This window comes from Phasianus colchicus, chromosome 29 (genome assembly GCF_987193195.1).
Source record: "Phasianus colchicus chromosome 29, bPhaCol1.hap1.1, whole genome shotgun sequence".
Classification (NCBI taxonomy): Eukaryota; Metazoa; Chordata; class Aves; order Galliformes; family Phasianidae; genus Phasianus; species Phasianus colchicus.
The window spans coordinates 3,434,000-3,454,387 of record NC_143464.1 but is presented as its reverse complement, the minus strand read 5'-3'; the positions used below and the strand labels follow the sequence as shown (position 1 = coordinate 3,454,387).

Sequence of the window (20,388 nt, the reverse complement as noted above, 5' to 3'; positions counted from 1 at the left end):
ACCCCCAGCCCCCCACCCTGACCCCCCCAGACCCCCACCCCCTTCTACACCCCCAACCCCACCCTTCTCCCCCCACCCCACCCAGACCCCCCACCCCATCCTCACCCCCTCAACCAAAACCCCCAGCCCCCCAACCTCGACCCCCCCACCCTCTTCTCCCCCTGCCCCCCCACCCTGACCCCCCCAGACCCCCCCTCCTCCTTCTCCCCCCACCCCCTTCTACACCCCCAACCCCCCCTTCCCCCCCCACCCCATCCTGACCCCCTCACCCCACCCAGCCCCCCATCCTCGACCCCCACCGCACCCAGACCCCCCACCCATCCTCACCCCCTCAACCCTGACCCCCCACCCCCTTCTACACCCCCAACCCCACCCAGACCCCCCCCACCCCATCCTGACCCCCCCAGACCCCCCCTCCTCCTTCTCCCCCCACCCCCTTCTACACCCCTAACCCCACCCAGACCCCCCCCATCCCATCCTCACCCCCCAGACCCCCCACCCTCATCTCCCCCCACCCCACCCAGACCCCCCACCCCATCCTCACCCCCTCAACCAAAACCCCCAGCCCCCCAACCTCGACCCCCACCCCACCCAGACCCCCCACCCTCTTCTCCCCCACCCCCTTACTACACCCACCCTGACCCCCCCACCCCATCCTCACCCCCCCAGACCCCCCACCCTCATCTCCCCCCACCCCACCCAGACCCCCCCACGCCCCCCTCACCCCCTCAACCCTGACCCCCAGACCCCCAACCTCGACCCCCCCACCCTCTTCTCCCCCTGCCCCCCCACCCTGACCCCCCCAGACCCCCCTCCTCCTTCTCCCCCCACCCCCTTCTACACCCCCAACCCCACCCAGACCCCCCCCACCCCATCCTGACCCCCCCAGACCCCCCACCCTCATCTCCCCCCACCCCACCCAGACCCCCCACCCCATCTTCACCCCCTCAACCCGAACCCCCAGCCCCCCAACGTCGACCCCCACCCCACCCAGACCCCCCCACCCTGTTCTCCCCCTGCCCCCCCCCACCCTAACCCCCCCCAGACCCCCCCTCCTCCTTCACCCCCACCCCCTTCTACACCCCCAACCCCCCCTTCTCCCCCCAACCCCACCCAGACCCCCCCCACCCCATCCTCACCCCCCCAGACCCCCCAACCTCATCTCCCCCCACCCCACCCAGACCCCCCACCCCATCCTCACCCCCTCAGCCAAAACCCCCAGCCCCCCAACCTCGACCCCCCCACCCTCTTCTCCCCCTGCCCCCCCCACCCTAACCCCCCCCAGACCCCCCCTCCTCCTTCACCCCCACCCCCTTCTACACCCCCAACCCCACCCAGACCCCCCCCACCCCATCCTGACCCCCCCAGACCCCCCACCCTCATCTCCCCCCACCCCACCCAGACCCCCCACCCCATCCTCACCCCCTCAACCTGAACCCCCAGCCCCCCAACCTCGACCCCCACCCCACCCTGACCCCCACCCTCTTCTCCCCCTGCCCCCCCCACCCTGACCCCCCCAGACCCCCCCTCCTCCTTCTCCCCCCACCCCCTTCTACACCCCCAACCCCACCCAGACCCCCCCCACCCCATCCTGACCCCCCCAGACCCCCCACCCCCTTCTCCCCCCACCCCACCCAGACCCCCCACCCCATCCTCACCCCCTCAACCCGAACCCCAGCACCCCAACCTCGACCCCCACCCCACCCAGACCCCCCCACCCTCTTCTCCCCCTGCCCCCCCACCCTGACCCCCTCACCCCACCCAGCCCCCCATCCTCGACCCCCACCGCACCCAGACCCCCCACCCATCCTCACCCCCTCAACCCTGACCCCCCACCCCCTTCTACACCCCCAACCCCACCCAGACCCCCCCCACCCCATCCTGACCCCCCCAGACCCCCCACCCCCTTCTCCCGCACCCCCTTCTACACCCACCCTGACCCCCCCACCCCATCCTCACCCCCCCAGACCCCCCACCCTCATCTCCCCCCACCCCACCCAGACCCTCCCACCCCATCCTCACCCCCTCAACCCGAACCCCAGCCCCCCAACCTCGACCCCCCCACCCTCTTCTCCCCCTGCCCCCCCCACCCTAACCCCCCCCAGACCCCCCCTCCTCCTTCACCCCCACCCCCTTCTACACCCCCAACCCCCCCTTCTCCCCCCAACCCCACCCAGACCCCCCCCACCCCATCCTCACCCCCCCAGACCCCCCAACCTCATCTCCCCCCACCCCACCCAGACCCCCCACCCCATCCTCACCCCCTCAGCCAAAACCCCCAGCCCCCCAACCTCGACCCCCCCACCCTCTTCTCCCCCTGCCCCCCCCACCCTAACCCCCCCCAGACCCCCCCTCCTCCTTCACCCCCACCCCCTTCTACACCCCCAACCCCACCCAGACCCCCCCCACCCCATCCTGACCCCCCCAGACCCCCCACCCTCATCTCCCCCCACCCCACCCAGACCCCCCACCCCATCCTCACCCCCTCAACCTGAACCCCCAGCCCCCCAACCTCGACCCCCACCCCACCCTGACCCCCACCCTCTTCTCCCCCTGCCCCCCCCACCCTGACCCCCCCAGACCCCCCCTCCTCCTTCTCCCCCCACCCCCTTCTACACCCCTAACCCCACCCAGACCCCCCCCATCCCATCCTCACCCCCCCAGACCCCCCACCCTCATCTCCCCCCACCCCACCCAGACCCCCCCACCCCCCCTCAACCAAAACCCCCAGCCCCCCACCCAGACCCCCCCACCCTCATCTCCCCCTGCCCCCCCCACCCTGACCCCCCCAGACCCCCCCTCCTCCTTCACCCCCACCCCCTTCTACACCCCTAACCCCACCCAGACCCCCCCCACCCCATCCTGACCCCCCCAGACCCCCCACCCTCATCTCCCCCCACCCCACCCAGACCCCCCACCCCATCCTCACCCCCTCAACCTGAACCCCCAGCCCCCCAACCTCGACCCCCACCCCACCCTGACCCCCACCCTCTTCTCCCCCTGCCCCCCCCACCCTGACCCCACCAGACCCCCCCTCCTCCTTCTCCCCCCACCCCCTTCTACACCCCCAACCCCACCCTTCTCCCCCCAACCCCACCCAGACCCCCACCCCATCTTCACCCCCACAACCCGAACCCCCAGCCCCCCAACCTCGACCTCCCCACCCTCTTCTCCCCCTGCCCCCCCACCCTCACCCCCCCAGACCCCCACCCCCTTCTCCCCCACCCCCTTCTACACCCACCCTGACCCCCCCACCCCATCCTCACCCCCTCAACCCGAACCCCCAGCACCCCAACCTCGACCCCCACCCCACCCAGACCCCCCCACCCTCTTCTCCCCCTGCCCCCCCACCCTGACCCCCCCAGACCCCCCCTCCTCCTTCTCCCCCCACCCCCTTCTACACCCCTAACCCCACCCAGACCCCCCCCATCCCATCCTCACCCCCCCAGACCCCCCACCCTCATCTCCCCCCACCCCACCCAGACCCCCCCACCCCCCCTCAACCAAAACCCCCAGCCCCCCACCCAGAGCCCCCCACCCTCATCTCCCCCTGCCCCCCCACCCTGACCCCCCCAGACCTCCCCTCCTCCTTCACCCCCAACCTCAACCCCCCACCCCCTCAACCCTCACCCCCCCCCCACCACGACCCCCCCCCCCCCCCCCCAAAATCTGACCTTTAACAAATTGAGCACCAGATGCACGTCGCTGGCTCTCAGCTCCCCTCCATCCGCCATGGCTCTCTGCCTCACCGCCGTCACCAGCTGCCCCCCGACGGCCACCAAAGCCAAAGCCGGAGCCGGGCTGCTCCCAACCGCCGCCTTCCTTAAAGCCACCCCCAACCCCCTCCTCAAAACCGGTGGCACAGGCATCGATTTCACGGCTCCTAACATCAACCTGCCGTCGGAAGCCGGGCCGAGAAGCAACCGATCCAAAACGGATTCGGCGCCGGAAAGGAGGCGCCGTAAATCGAAACCGCGGCGCTGAGCGAAGATGCGACGGATGCCGTCGCGGGTCAGGAGGCTGAGGATCTGGTGGTGGAGCAAAGCCAGCTCCCGCCGCAGCTGCCATGGGGGCTGGGGGCCGCGGGACACCGACACCAGGAGGAGGGGGGGGCGGTGCTCGAATACCAGCGTGCGGTCGGCTGCGGGGGGGAGGGATTTGGGGTCAGAATGGGGTCAGAAAGGGGGATTTGGGGTCATTTGGGGTCATGCTGGGGTCATATCGGGGGATTTGGGGTCATATTGGGGTCATATCGCGGCATTTAGGGTCATATCGGGGTCATATTGGGGGATTTGGGGTCATATCGGGAGATTTGGGGTCATATCGGGAGATTTGGGGTCATATTGGGGTCATATTGGGGGATTTGGGGTCATATCGGGAGATTTGGGGTCATATTGGGGTCATATCGGGGGATTTGGGGTCATATTGGGGTCATATCAGGGGATTTGGGGTCATATCGGGGAGATTTGGGGTCATATCGGGGGATTTGGGGTCATATCGGGAGATTTGGGGTCATATCGGGGTCATATTGGGAGATTTGGGGTCATATTGGGAGAATTGGAGTCATATGGGGGCCATATCGGGGTCAGATTGCAAGATTTAGGGTCATATTAGGGTCATATTGGGAGATTTGGGGTCATATCAGGGTCATATTCGGAGATTTGGAGTCATATGGGGGTCATATTGGGGTCAGAATGAAGGATTTGGGGTTATATTGGGGTCATATTGGGAGATTTGGGGTCATATTGGGGTGATACGGGGGGATTTGGGGTCATATTGGGGTCATATTGGGGGATTTGGGGTCCTATTGGGGTCTTACTGGGGTCATTTTGGGTCTTACTGGGGAGATTTGGGTCTCCTTGGGTCATATTGGGGCAGTTTGGGGCATAGTGGGGCCATATTGGGGTCACGTTGGGGCCATATTGGGGTCATGCTGGGGGATTTGGGGTCACGTTGGGGATTTGGGGTCATATTGGGGCATTTGGGGTCACGTTGGGGATTTGGGGTCACGTTGGGGCATTTGGGGTCCCGCTGTGGTGCTGCTGAGGATCTGGTGGTGGAGCAAAGCCAGCTCCCGCCGCAGCTGCCATGGGGGCTGGGGGCCGCGGGACACCGACACCAGGAGGAGGGGGGGGCGGTGCTCGAATACCAGCGTGCGGTCGGCTGCGGGGGGGAGGGATTTGGGGTCACAATGGGGTCAGAAAGGGGGATTTGGGGTCATTTGGGGTCATGCTGGGGTCATATCGGGGGATGTGGGGTCATATTGGGGTCATATCGCGGCATTTAGGGTCATATCGGGGTCATATTGGGGGATTTGGGGTCATATCGGGAGATTTGGGGTCATATTGGGGTCATATCGGGGGATTTGGGGTCATATTGGGGTCATATCGCGGCATTTAGGGTCATATCGGGGTCATATTGGGGGATTTGGGGTCATATCGGGAGATTTGGGGTCATATCGGGAGATTTGGGGTCATATTGGGGTCATATTGGGGGATTTGGGGTCATATCGGGAGATTTGGGGTCATATTGGGGTCATATCGGGGGATTTGGGGTCATATCGGGGTCATATTGGGGGATTTGGGGTCATATTGGGGTCATATCGGGGGATTTGGGGTCATGTCGGGAGATTTGGGGTCATATCGGGGCATTTGGGGTCATATCGGGGTCATATCGGGGGATTTGGGGTCATATTGGGGTCATATCGGGGCATTTGGGGTTATATCGGGAGATTTGGGGTCATATCGGAGTCATATTGGGAGATTTGGGGTCATATCAGGGTCATATCGGGAGATTTGGGGTCATATGGGGGCCATATCGGGGTCAGATTGCAAGATTTAGGGTCATATCAGGGTCATATTGGGAGATTTGGGGTTATATTGGGGTCATATTGGGAGATTTGGGGTCATATTGGGGTGATACGGGGGGATTTGGGGTCATATTGGGGTCATATTGGGGGATTTGGGGTCCTATTGGGGTCATACTGGGGTCATTTTGGGTCTTACTGGGGAGATTTGGGTCTCCTTGGGTCATATTGGGGCAGTTTGGGGCCATAGTGGGGCCATATTGGGGTCATGTTGGGGCCATATTGGGGTCATGCTGGGGGATTTGGGGTCACGTTGGGGATTTGGGGTCCCGCTGTGGTGCTGCTGAGGATCTGGTGGTGGAGCAAAGCCAGCTCCCGCCGCAGCTGCCATGGGGGCTGGGGGCCGCGGGACACCGACACCAGGAGGAGGGGGGGGCGGTGCTCGAATACCAGCGTGCGGTCGGCTGCGGGGGGGAGGGATTTGGGGTCACAATGGGGTCAGAAAGGGGGATTTGGGGTCATTTGGGGTCATATTGGGGTCATATCGGGGCATTTGGGGTCATATTGGGGTCATATCGGGGCATTTGGGGTCATATCGGGGTCATATTGGGGGATTTGGGGTCATATCGGGGGATTTGGGGTCATATTGGGGTCATATCGGGGCATTTGGGGTCATATCGGGGTCATATTGGGGGATTTGGGGTCATATCGGGAGATTTGGGGTCATATCGGGAGATTTCGGGTCATATCGGGGTCATATCGGGGGATTTGGGGTCATATTGGGGTCATATCGGGGGATATGGGGTCATATCGGGAGATTTGGGGTCATATCGGGGTCACATCGGGGGATTTGGGGACATATCGGGAGATATGGGGTCATATCGGGGTCATATCGGGAGATTTGGGGTCATATCGGGAGATTAGGGGTCATATCGGGGTCATATTGGGACATTTGGCGTCATATCAGGAGATTTGGGGTCATATCGGGCTCATATAGGGAGATTTGGGGTCATATCGGGGTCATATCGGGAGATTTGGGGTCATATCGGGGCATTTGGGGACATATCGGGAGATTTGGGATCATATCGGGGTCATATTGGGAGATTTGGAGTCAATTGGGGTCGTATCGGGGTCAGATTGCAAGATTTGGGGTCATATTGGGGTCATATCGGGGGATTTGGGGTCATATCGCGGTCATATTGGGAGATTTGGGGTCATATTGGGGTGATACGGGGGCATTTGGGGTTATATTGGGGTCATATTGGGGGATTTGGGGTCCTATTGGGGTCATATTGCAAGATATGGGGTCATATCGAGGTCATATTGGGGGATTTGGGGTCATATCGGGAGATTTGGTGTCATATTGGGGCCGTATCGGGGGATTTGGGGTCATATCGAGAGATTTGGGGTCATATCGGGGTCATATCGGGAGATTTGGGGTCATATCGGGAGATTTGGGGTCATATCAGGGTCATATTGGGGGATTTGGGGTCATATCGGGATATTTCGGGTCATATCAGGGTCATATTGGGGTGATATGGGGGCACTTGGGGTTATATTGAGGTCCTATTGGGGTCATACTGGGGGATTTGGGGTCATACTGGGGTCATATTAGGGGATTTGTGGTCAGATTGGGGTCATACTGGGAGATTTGGGGTCATATTGGGGTCATACTGGGGTCATATTGGGGGATTTGGGGTCACATTGGGGTCATATCGTGGGATTTGGGGTCATATTTGGGGATTTGGGGTCCTATTGGGGTCATACTGGGGTCATTTTGGGTCTTACTGGGGAGACTTGGGTCTCCTTGGGTCATATTGGGGCTGTTTGGAGCATAGTGGGGCCATATTGGGGTCATGTTGGGGCCCTATTGGGGTCACGTTGGGGATTTGGGGTCACGTTGGGGATTTGGGGTCCCGCTGTGGTGCTGCTGAGGATCTGGTGGTGGAGCAAAGCCAGCTCCCGCCGCAGCTGCCATGGGGGCTGGGGGCCGCGGGACACCGACACCAGGAGGAGGGGGGGGCGGTGCTCGAATACCAGCGTGCGGTCGGCTGCGGGGGGGAGGGATTTGGGGTCACAATGGGGTCAGAAAGGGGGATTTGGGGTCATTTGGGGTCATATCGGGAGATTTGGGGTCATATTGGGGGATTTGGGGTCATATTGGGGTCATACTGGGGTCATATCGGGGCATTTGGGGTCATATTGGGGTCATATTGGGGGATTTGAGGTCATATCGGGAGATTTGGGGTCATATTGGGGTCATATCGGGGCATTTGGGGTCATACCGGGAGATTTGGTGTCATATTGGGGTCATATCGGGGGATTTGGGGTCATATTGGGAGATTTGGGGTCATATTGGGGTCATATTGGGAGATTTGGAGTCATATTGGGGTCATATCGGGGTCAGATTGCAAGATTTGGGGTCATATTGGGGTCATATCGGGACATTTGGGGTCATATCAAGGTCAGATTGCAAGATTTGGGGTCATATCGCGGTCATATTGGGAGATTTGGGGTCATTTCGGGAGATTTGGGGTCATATCGGGGTCATATTGGGAGATTTGGGGTCATACTGGAGTCAAATTGGGAGAGGTTGGGAACATATTGGGGGATTTGGGGTTATATTGGGGTCATATTGGGAGATTTGGGGTCATATTGGGGTCATATTGGGGGATTTGGGGTCATATCAGGGGATTTGGGGTCATATTGGGGTCGTATCGGGGTCAGCTTGCAAGATTTGGGGTCATATTAGGGTCATATTGGGAGATTTGGGGTCATATTAGGGTCATATTCGGAGATTTGGGGTCATATGGGGGATTCCAGGTCATCTTGGGGACATCTTGGGGTCATCTTGGGACATATAGGGGCAGTTGGGGTAATAATATGGTCATATTGGGGTCATACTGGGGGATTAGGGGTCATATTGGGGTCATATTGGGGGATTTGGGGTCATATTGGGGTCATACTGGGGGATTTGGGGACATACTGGAGTGATATTGCAGCAGTTTGGAGTCATATTGGGGAATTCGGGGTCATATTGAGGCAGTTTAGAGTCATATTGGGGTCATATTGGGGGATTTGGGGTCATATCGGGAGATTTGGGTTCATATTGGGATCATATTGGGGAATTTGGGGTCATACTGGGGTCATATTGGGGTCATCTTGGGGGATTTGGGGTCATATTGGGGTCATATCAGGGTGATATTACAGCAGTTTGGGGTCATATTGGGGGATTTGGGGTCATATTGGGAGATCTGGGGTCATATAGGGGTCATATCCGGGTCATATCAGGGTATTTGGGGTCATCTTGGGGCCATATTGGGTCATACTGGGGGAGTTTGGGGTCATATCGGGGGATTTGGGGTCAGACTGGCGTCATATTGGGGTCATATTGGGGGATTTGGGGTCATATTGGGGGATTTGGGGTCATATTGGGATCATATTGGGACATATAGGGGCAGTTGGGGTCATATAGGGTCATATTGGGGTCATATTGGGGGATTTGGGGTCATATTGGGGTCAGACTGGGGGATTTGGGATCATATTGGGGGAGTTTGGGGTCACATTGGGGGATCTGGGGTCACACTGGGGTATTTTGGGATCATCTTTGGGTCACAGTGGTGGATTTGGGGCTAAATAGGGGCATATTGGGGTCATTTTGGGGTTACGGAGTCCCTAGGGATCTTTTTGGGGTCTCCGTGCCCGATTTTGGGGTTGAACCCCTAGAAAAATGCCACTTTTGGGGCTGAACTATGAGAAAAGTCCTTATTTTGGGGCATAAGACACCAAAAAAAAACCAATTTTGGGACTCAACCCATAGAAAAATGCCAATTTTGGGGCTCAATCCATAGAAAAGTGCCAATTTTGGGGTTGAACTGTGAGAAAACTCCTAATTTTGGGGCTTAAGACACCAAAAAACACCAATTTGAGGGCTCAACCCATAGAAAAGTGCTGATTTTGAGGCTGAATGCATAGAAAAATGTCAATTTTGGGGTTCAATCCATAGAAAAGAGCCAATTTTGGGGCTCAATCCATAGAAAAGAAGTGATTTTGGGGCTCAATCCACTGAAAAATGTCAATTTTGGGGCTCAATCCATAGAAAAGTGCCAATTTTGGGGTTGAACTGTGAGAAAACACTTAATTTTAGTGCATAAGATACCAAAAAAACACCAATTTTGGGGCTCAATCCACAGAAAAGAGCTGATTTTGAGGCACAACCCACAGAAAAGTGCCAATTTTGGGGCTCAACACACCAAAAACCTCCACTTTTGGGGCTCATCCCACAGAAATGTGTCACTTTTGGGGCTCAACCCATAGAAAACCACCAATTTTGGGGCTCAACCCTCAGAAATGAGCTGATTTTCAGGCACAACCCACAGAAAAGTGCCAATTTTGGGGCTGAACACCCCAAAAACCACCGATTTTGGGGCTCTTCCCACAGAAAAGTGTCACTTTTGGGCCTGAGACACCAAAAACCACCAATTTTGGGGGCTCTTCCCACAGAAAAGTGTCACTTTTGGGGTTCAATCCATAGAAAAGAGCAGATTTTGAGGTTCAACCCATAGAAACGAGATGATTTTGGGGCTCAATCCATAGAAAAGTGCCAATTTGGGGGTTGAACTGTGAGAAAACTCCTAATTTTGGTGCATAAGACACCAAAATCCACCGATTTTGGGGCTCAACCCACAGAAAAGTGCCAATTTTGGGGCTGAAACACCAGAAACCACCTATTTTGGGGGTTCTTCCTACAGAAAAGTTTCAATTTTGGGGCTAAGACACCAAAAACCACCTATTTGGGGGGCTCTTCCCACAGAAAAGTGCCAATTTTGGGGCTGAGACACCAAAAACCTCCGATTTTGGGGCTCTTCCCACAGAAAAGTGTCACTTTTGGGGCTCAATCCATAGAAAAGAGCAGATTTTGAGGTTCAATGCATAGAAACAAGATGATTTTGGGGCTCAATCCATAGAAAAGTGCCAATTTTGGGGTTGAACTGTAAGAAAACTCCTAATTTTGGGGCATAAGACACCAAAAAACACCAATTTTGTGGCTCAGCCCACAGAAAAGTGCCAATTTTGGGGCTGAGACACCAAAAACCACCGATTTTGGGGGCTCTTCCCACAGAAAAGTGTCACTTTTGGGGCTCAATCCATAGAAAAGAAGTGATTTTGAGGTTTAATGCATAGAAAAATGCCAAGTTTGGGGCTCAATCCACTGAAAAATGCCAATTTTTGGGCTCAATCCATAGAAAAGTGACAATTTTGGGGTTGAACTGTGAGAAAACTCCTAATTTTGCTGCAGAAGACACCAAAAAAACACCAATTTGGGGGCTCTTCCCACAGAAAAGTGCCAATTTTGGGGCTGAGACACCAAAAATCGCCAATTTTAGGGGCTCTTCCCATAGAAAAGTGTCACTTTTGGGGCTCAATCCATAGAAAAGAAGTGATTTTGAGGTTCAATGCATAGAAAAATGCCAAGTTTGGGGCTCACTCCACTGAAAAATGCCAATTTTGGGGCTCAATCCATAGAAAAGTGCCAATTTTGGGGTTGAACTGTGAGAAAACTCCTAATTTTGCTGCAGAAGACACCAAAAAAACACCAATTTTGGGACTCAGCCCACAGAAAAGTGCCAATTTTGGGGGCTGAAACACCAAAACCCGCCGATTTTGGGGGCTCTTCCCACAGAAAAGTGCCAATTTTGGGGGCTGAAACACCAAAAACCGCCGATTTTGGGGGCTCTTCCCACAGAAAAGTGCCAATTTTGGGGCTGAGACACCAAAACCCACCGATTTTGGGGCTCTTCCCACAGAAAAGTGCCAATTTTGGGGGCTGAAACACCAAAAACCGCCGATTTTGGGGGCTCTTCCCACAGAAAAGTGCCAATTTTGGGGGCTGAAACACCAAAAACCGCCGATTTTGGGGGCTCTTCCCACAGAAAAGTGCCAATTTTGGGGGCTGAAACACCAAAAACCGCCGATTTTGGGGGCTCTTCCCACAGAAAAGTGCCAATTTTGGGGGCTGAAACACCAAAAACCGCCGATTTTGGGGGCTCTTCCCACAGAAAAGTGTCACTTTTGGGGTGGTTCTCCACAAAACCAGCCGATTTGCGGGCTCTCCCCCCCGCCGTACCGCAGCGGATGGCTCGCAGCGCGTTGCCGTGGCTCTGGATGAAGGAGACGAGCGCCATGATGACTCCCATGGTTGCCGCCAGCGCCTCCTCGCTTCCGTGGCGGGAATAAATGGGTTTTCCCGCCTCGCTTAAGACGAAAACATGGCGCCGCCGGAAACGCCAACCCAACGTCGTGACGTCATCGGATGCGACGCGGCGACCGGAAGTGAGAGGGAGTGGGGGGGGAGGAGGGGTGAGAGGGGAGGGGATGGGGGAGGGGGGAGGGGAGGGGTCGTCTGGGGGGGGGAGGGGGGAGAGAAGAGGGGTTAAACTGGGGGGACTGGGAGCAAACTGGGGGGACTGGGAGAGCCTAATTGGGGGGACTGGGAGCAAACTGGGGGAGCAAACTGGGAGGACTGGGAACAAACTGGGGGGACTGGGAGAGCCAAACTGGGAGGACTGGGAGCAAACTGGGAGGACTGGGATCAAACTGGGAGGACTGGAAGCAAGCTGGGGGGACTGGGAGCAAACTGGGGGAGCAAACTGGGAGGACTGGGAGCAAACTGGGAGGACTGGAAGCAAACTGGAGGGACTGGGAGAGCCAAACTGGGGGGACTGGGATCAAACTGGGAGAACTGGCAGAACCAAACCGGGAGGATTGAGATCAAACTGGGAGGACTGGGAGCAAACTGGGGGACTGGGATCAAACTGGGAAGACTGGGATCAAACTGGGAGGATGGGGAGAGCCAGACTGGGAGGACTGGGATCAAACTGGGAGGACTGGCAGCAAACTGGGAGGACTGGAAGCAAAGTGGGAAGACTGGGAGAGCCCAACTGGGAGGACTGGGAGCAAACTGGGGGAGCCACACTGGAATTACTGGGATCAAACTGGGAGGACTGGGAGCAAACTGGGGGAGCAAACTGGGAGGACTGGGATCAAACTGGGAGGATGGGAGCAAACTGGGAGGACTGGGAGCAAACTGGGGGAACCAAACTGGGAGGACTGAGATCAAACTGGGAGGACTGGAAGCAAACTGGAGGGACTGGGGGAGCCAAACTGGGAGGACTGGGATGAAACTGGGACGACTGGCAGAACCAAACTGGGGGGACTGGGAGCAAACTGGGGGAGCCAAAATGGGAGGACTGGGAGCAAACTGGGAGGACTGGGATCAAACTGGGAGGACTGGAAGCAAACTGGAGGGACTGGGAGACCCAAACTGGGAAGACTGGGAGCAAACTGGGGGAGCCAAACTGGGAGGACTGGGATCAAACTGGGAGGACTGCGATTAAACTGGGAAGACTGGCAGAACCAAACTGGGGGGACTGGGAGCAAACTGGGAGGACTGGGATCAAACTGGGAGGACTGGGGGAGCCAAACTGGGAGGACTGGGATCAAACTGGGGGACTGGGAGCAAACTGGGAGGACTAGGAGACCCAAACTGGGAGGACTAGGAGCAAACTGGGAGGACTGGGAGCAAACTGGGGGAGCAAACTGGGAGGACTGGGATCAAACTGGGAGGACTGCGATTAAACTGGGAAGACTGGCAGAACCAAACTGGGGGGACTGGGAGCAAACTGGGAGGACTGGGGGAGCCAAACTGGGAGGACTGGGATCAAACTGGGGGACTGGGAGCAAACTGGGAGGACTAGGAGACCCAAACTGGGAGGACTAGGAGCAAACTGGGAGGACTGGGAGAATCAAACTGGGGGGACTGGGAGCAAACTGGGGGGACTGGGAGCAAACTGGGAGGACTGCGATTAAACTGGGACGACTGGCAGAACCAAACTGGGAGGACTGGGGGAGCCAAACTGGGAGGACTGGGAGCAAACTGGGAGGACTGGGAGCAAACTGGAGGGACTGGGAGCAAACTGGGAGGACTGGGATCAAACTGGGAGGACTGGAAGCAAACTGGAGGGACTGGGAGAGCCAAACTGGGAGGACTAGGATGAAACTGGGAGGACTGGGAGAGCCAAACTGGGAGGACTGGGATCAAACTGGGGGAGCAAACTGGGAGGACTGGGATCAAACTGGGAGGACTGGAAGCAAACTGGAGGGACTGGGAGATCCAAACTGGGAGGACTGGGACCAAACTGGGGGAGCAAACTGGGAGGACTGGGATCAAACTGGGAGGACTGCGATTAAACTGGGACGACTGGCAGAACCAAACTGGGGGGACTGGGAGCAAACTGGGAGGACTGGGATCAAACTGGGAGGATGGGGATCAAACTGGGAGGACTAGGAGACCCAAACTGGGAGGACTGGGATCAAACTGGGAGGACTGGAAGCAAACTGGAGGGACTGGGAGATCCAAACTGGGAGGACTGGGATCAAACTGGGAGGACTGGGGGAGCCAAACTGGGAGGACTGGGATCAAACTGGGAGGACCCCCCCATTTAAGGCCCCCCCCATCATTTTAGGCCCCCCCCCATTTTTAGGGACCCCCCCCAGGATTTCAGCACCCCCCAGGATTTCGGGACCCCCCCCAATTTTCACCACCCCCCCCAGAATTTTTAGGAGCCCCCCCAATTTAGGCCCCCCCCCACGATTTTGGGACCCCCCCCTCATGTTAAGAACCCCCCCCATTTTAAGGACCCCCCCCCATTTTAGGACCCCCCCAGAATTTTAGGACCCCCCCCGTTTTAAGGACCCCCCCCATTTTTAGGGACCCCCACCCCTATTTTAGGACCCCCCCCATTTCTGAGGACCCCCCCCCATTTTAGGGACCCCCCCAGGATTTTGGGACCCCCCCATAATTTTAGGACCCCCCCCATTTTAGGACCCCCCCCAAATTTAGCGCCCCCCCCCCCCCGATTTTGGGACCCCCCCTCATGTTAGGAACCCCCCCCATTTTAAGGACCCCCCCCCCATTTTAGGGACCCCCCCAGAATTTTAGGACCCCCCCCATTTTAATGACCCCCCCCCATTATAAGACCCCCCCCCCCCAATTTTAGGACCCCCCCCACTTCTAAGGACCCCCCCCAGGATTTCGGGACCCCCCCATAATTTTAGGACCCCCCCTATTCTAAGGACCCCCCCCAAATTTAGGCCCCCCCCCCCGATTTTGGGACCCCCCCTCATGTTAGGAACCCCCCCCATTTTAAGGACCCCCCCCCATTTTAGGGACCCCCCCAGAATTTTAGGACCCCCCCCATTTTAATGACCCCCCCCCATTATAAGACCCCCCCCCCAATTTTAGGACCCCCCCCATTTTAGGGACCCCCCCAGGCTTTCGGGACCCCCCCCATAATTTTAGGACCCCCCCTATTTTAAGGACCCCCTCCAAATTTAGGCCCCCCCCCCTGATTTTGGGACCCCCCCTCATGTTAGGAACCCCCCCCATTTTAAGGACCCCCCCCACATTTTAGGGACCCCCCCAGAATTTTAGGACCCCCCCCGTTTTAAGGACCCCCCCCATTTTTAGGGACCCCCACCCCTATTTTAGGACCCCCCCCATTTCTGAGGACCCCCCCCCATTTTAGGGACCCCCCCAGGATTTCGGGACCCCCCCATTTTTAGGGACCCCCCCATAATTTTAGGACCCCCCCCATTTTAATGACCCCCCCCAGAATTTTAGGACCCCCCCACTTTAGGACCCCCCATTTTAAAGACCCCCCCCCATTATAGGACCCCCGCCCCAATTTTAGGACCCCCCCCCATTTTAGGGACCCCCCCACGATTTTGGGACCCCCCCTCATGTTAGGAACCCCCCCCATTTTAAGGACCCCCCCCCATTTTAGGGACCCCCCAGAATTTTAGGACCCCCCCATTTTAATGACCCCCCCCCTGTTATAGGACCCCCCCCCCAATTTAAGGACCCCCCCCACTTCTAAGGACCCCCCCCAGGATTTCGGGACCCCCCCATAACTTTAGGACCCCCCCATTTTAAGGCCCCCCCCCCCAGAATTTTAGGACCCCCCCACTTTATGCCCCCCCCATTTTTTAGGACCCCCCCCCATTTTAAGGCCCCCTCCCAGAATTTTAGGACCCCCCCATTTTAGGACCCCCCCCATTTCTGAGGCCCCCCCCCCCATTTTAGGGACCCCCCCAGGCTTTCAGGACCCCCCCATAATTTTAGGACCCCCCCTATTCTAAGGACCCCCCCCAATTTTAGGCCCCCCCCCCCTGATTTTGGGACCCCCCCTCATGTTAGGAACCCCCCCCATTTTAAGGACCCCCCCCATTTTAGGGACCCCCCCAGAATTTTAGGACCCCCCCACTTTATGCCCCCCCCATTTTTTGGGACCCCCCCCATTTTAAGGCCCCCCCCCAGAATTTTAGGACCCCCCCCATTTTAGGACCCCCCCCATTTCTGAGGACCCCCCCCCATTTTAGGGACCCCCCCAGGCTTTCGGGACCCCCCCATAATTTTAGGACCCCCCCCCATTTTAGGGACCCCCCCATAATTTCGGGACCCCCCCATAATTTTAGGACCCCACCTATTTTAAGGACCCCCCCCAAATTTAGGCCCCCCCCCACGATTTTGGGACCCCCCCTCATGTTAGGAAACCGCCCCCATTTTAAGGACCCCCCCCCATTTTAGGGACCCCCCAGAATTTTAGGACCCCCCCCATTTTAATGACCCCCCCCCCATTATAGAACCCCCCCCCAATTTTAGGACCCCCCCCATTTCTAAGAACCCCCCCCCCATTTTAGGGACTCCCCCATAATTTTAGGACCCCCCCATTTTAGGACCCCCCCCAAATTTAGGCCCCCCCCCCCGATTTTGGGACCCCCCCTCATGTTAGGAACCCCCCCCATTTTAAGGACCCCCCCCCATTTTAGGGACCCCCCCAGAATTTTAGGACCCCCCCCATTTTAATGACCCCCCCCATTATAGGACCCCCCCACAATTTTAGGACCCCCCCCCATTTTAGGGACCCCCCCAGGATTTCGGGACCCCCCCATAATTTTAGGACCCCCCCCATTTTAGGACCCCCCCCAAATTTAGCGCCCCCCCCCCCACGATTTTGGGACCCCCCCTCATGTTAGGAACCCCCCCCATTTTAAGGACCCCCCCCCCATTTTAGGGACCCCCCCAGAATTTTAGGACCCCCCCCATTTTAATGACCCCCCCCCATTATAAGACCCCCCCCCCCCAATTTTAGGACCCCCCCCACTTCTAAGGACCCCCCCCAGGATTTCGGGACCCCCCCATAATTTTAGGACCCCCCCTATTCTAAGGACCCCCCCCAAATTTAGGCCCCCCCCCCCGATTTTGGGACCCCCCCTCATGTTAGGAACCCCCCCCATTTTAAGGACCCCCCCCCATTTTAGGGACCCCCCCAGAATTTTAGGACCCCCCCCATTTTAAGGCCCCCCCCCAGAATTTTAGGACCCCCCCACTTTATGCCCCCCCCATTTTTTGGGACCCCCCCCCATTTTAAGGCCCCCCCCCAGAATTTTAGGACCCCCCCCATTTAAGGACCCCCCCCATTTTAAGGACCCCCCCCCATTTTAGGGACCCCCCCAGGATTTCGGGACCCCCCCATAACTTTAGGACCCCCCCATTTTAGGACCCCCCCCAAATTTAGGCGCCCCCCCCACGCTTTTGCCCCCCCCCCCCTCATGTTAGAACCCCCCCCCATTTTAACGACCCCCCCTCATTTTTAAGCCCCCCCCCCCAAATTTCCCCCCCCCCATCCCCATTTATAGGCCATTCCCCCCCCCCCATCCCCCCCTCCCCCATTTTTCCCCCCCCCGGCCCATTAAACTCAGGACCCCCCCCCAAAATTTGGGCCCCCCCCTCACCTGGGGGCGGCGAGGACCCCCCCCGTGTGGGGGAGGTGGAGCCGGGATCCGCCGCCGCCATGACCGCCTGATGTGGGCGTGGCCACGCATAGCCACGCCCACCTCCCTGTTTTTTACCCAATCAGCGGCTTCTCTCCTACCCGCAACCCCGCCTCTTTTGTCTCTCCTCCAATCCGCTGCGACGCACCCCGCTTAGCCCCGCCCCCTTCTCGGGTCACGCCTCTTCAGGGCCGCGTTCCCGCCACCGCCGCTCCGCTTCCGGGTTGGGCGTGATGACGTCATCACGCTATATTAAAACTAACCAATCGGCGCACGGCTTGGAGTTAATGGGCGGGGACATCGCTCGTTGGCCAATCAGGGAGGAGATATATGGGAATGTATGGGGAGATATGGGGGCTTATGGGGACTTATGGGGTTTTATGGGGTTTTATGGGGTTTTATGGGGTATATGGGGTTTTATGGGGTTTTATGGGGTCATATGGGGTTTTATGGGGTTTTCTGGGGTTTTATGGGGTTTTATGGGGTCATATGGGGTTTTACGGGGTTTTATGGGGTCATATGGGGTTTTATGGGGTATATGGGATTATATGGGGTTTTACGGGGTTTTATGGGGTCATATGGGGTTTTATGGGGTTATATGGGGTTTTATGGGGTTTTATGGGGTTTTATGGGGTCATATGGGGTTTTACTGGGTTTTATGGGGTCATATGGGGTTTTATGGGGTATATGGGATTATATGGGGTTTTATGGGGTTTTATGGGGTTATATGGGGTATATGAGGTCTTATGGGGATATATGGGGTTTTATGGGGTTTTATGGGGGCATATGGGGTCATATGGGGTTTTATGGGGTCATACGGGGATTTATGGGGTTATATGGGGATTTATGGGGTCTTATGGGGTTTTATGGGGTCATATGGGGTCATATGGGGTTTTATGGGGTTTTATGGGGTATATGGGGTTTTATGGGGTTTTATGGGATTTTATGGGGTTTTATGGGGTTTTATGGGGTTTTATGTGGTTTTATGGGGATGTATGGGATTATATGGGATTATATGGGATTATATGGGGTTTTATGGGGTTTTATGGGGTTATATGGGGTTATAAGGTGTTTTATGGGGTTTTATGGGGATATATGGGGTTTTATGGGGATATATGGGGTTTTATGGGGTTATATGGGATTATATGGGGTCATATGAGGTCATATGGGGTCTTATGGGGTCATATGGGGTTATATGGGATATATGGGGTCATATGGGATTATATGGGGTCATATGGGGTCATATGGGGTCTTATGGGGTTATATGGGAATATATGCGGTTATGTGGGGTTATAAGGGGTTATATGGGATTATATGGGGATTTATAGGGTATATGGGGTTTTATGGGGGCTTATGGGGTTATATGGGGTTATATGGGGATTTATGGGGTATACGGGGTTTTATGGTGTCAGATGGGGATATATGGGATTATATGGGATTATATGGGGTTATAAGGGGTTGCATGGGGTTTTATGGGGTTTTATGGGGTTTTAAGGGGTTTTATGGGGTCATATGGGGTCATATGGTGTCATATGGGGTTATATGGGATTATATGGGGTTATATGGGGTTATATGGGATTATATGGGGTTATAAGGGTCTGTATGGGGTTATATGGGGTTTTATGGGGTATATAGGGTCTTATGGGGTCATATGGGGATATATGGGGTCATATGGGGACTTATGGGGTCATATGGGTTTTTCGGGGGACGTATGGGGTTATATGTGGTTTTATGGGGTCAGATGGGGATTTATGGGGTTATACGGTGTCGTATGGGATTATATGGGATTATATGGGGCTATAAGGGGATATATGGGATTATATGGGATTATATGGGATTATATGGGGCTATAAGGGGATATATGGGATTATATGGGATTATATGGGATTATATGGGATTACATGGGATTATATGGGATTATATGGGATTATATGGGTGTATATGGGCTTCTATGGGGTTTTTATGGGGTTTTATGGGGATATATGGGGTTTTATGGGGTTATATGGGATTATATGGGGTCTTATGGGGTCATATGGGAATATATGCGGTTATGTGGGGTTATAAGGGGTTATATGGGATTATATGGGGATTTATAGGGTATATGGGGTTTTATGGGGGCTTATGGGGTTATATGGTGTCGTATGGGGATTATATGGGATTATATGGGGTTATAAGGGTCTGTGTGGGGTTATATGGGGTTTTATGGGGTTTTATGGGGTTTTATGGGGTCATATGGGGTCATATGGGGTCACATGGGGTTATATGGGATTATAAGGGGTTATATGGGATTATATGGGGTTTTATGGGGTTTTATGGGTTTATATGGGGTTTTATGGGGTTATATGGGGTTATATGGGGTTATATGGGATTATATGGGGTTATAAGGGGTTTTATGGGGATATATGGGATTATATGCGGATTTATGGGCTCGTATGGGGATATATGGGGTCACATGGGGTTATATGGGATTATGTGGGATTATATGGGGTTATATGGGATTATATAGGGTTATATGGGATTATGTGGGATTATATTGGGTTATATGGGCATATATGGGGTCACATGGGGTTTTATGGGATTATATGGGGTTATATGGGGATACATTGGGATATATGGGATTATATGGGGGTTATATAGTGTTATATGGGATTACGTGGGATTCTATAGGGTTATATGGAAATATATGG

At 56.2% G+C, this 20,388-nt stretch overlaps 1 protein-coding gene across 1 annotated transcript in view; it reads right to left on the bottom strand.

Moving 5' to 3' along the window:
* MON1B (MON1 vesicular trafficking associated B) overlaps positions 1–17,738 on the bottom strand; it is a 42,946-nt gene extending 25,208 nt beyond the window's left edge. Inside the window, exons 1-3 of the mRNA XM_090126538.1 lie at positions 17,663–17,738; positions 11,934–12,209; positions 3,675–4,141 (exon numbers count right to left, since the gene is read on the bottom strand). Coding sequence (XP_089982664.1) covers positions 3,675–4,141; positions 11,934–12,209; positions 17,663–17,723 — 804 coding nt within the window. The 5' untranslated portion in view covers positions 17,724–17,738. The remainder of the gene's footprint in view (positions 1–3,674; positions 4,142–11,933; positions 12,210–17,662) is intronic.
* Positions 17,739–20,388: the final 2,650 nt, after the last annotated feature.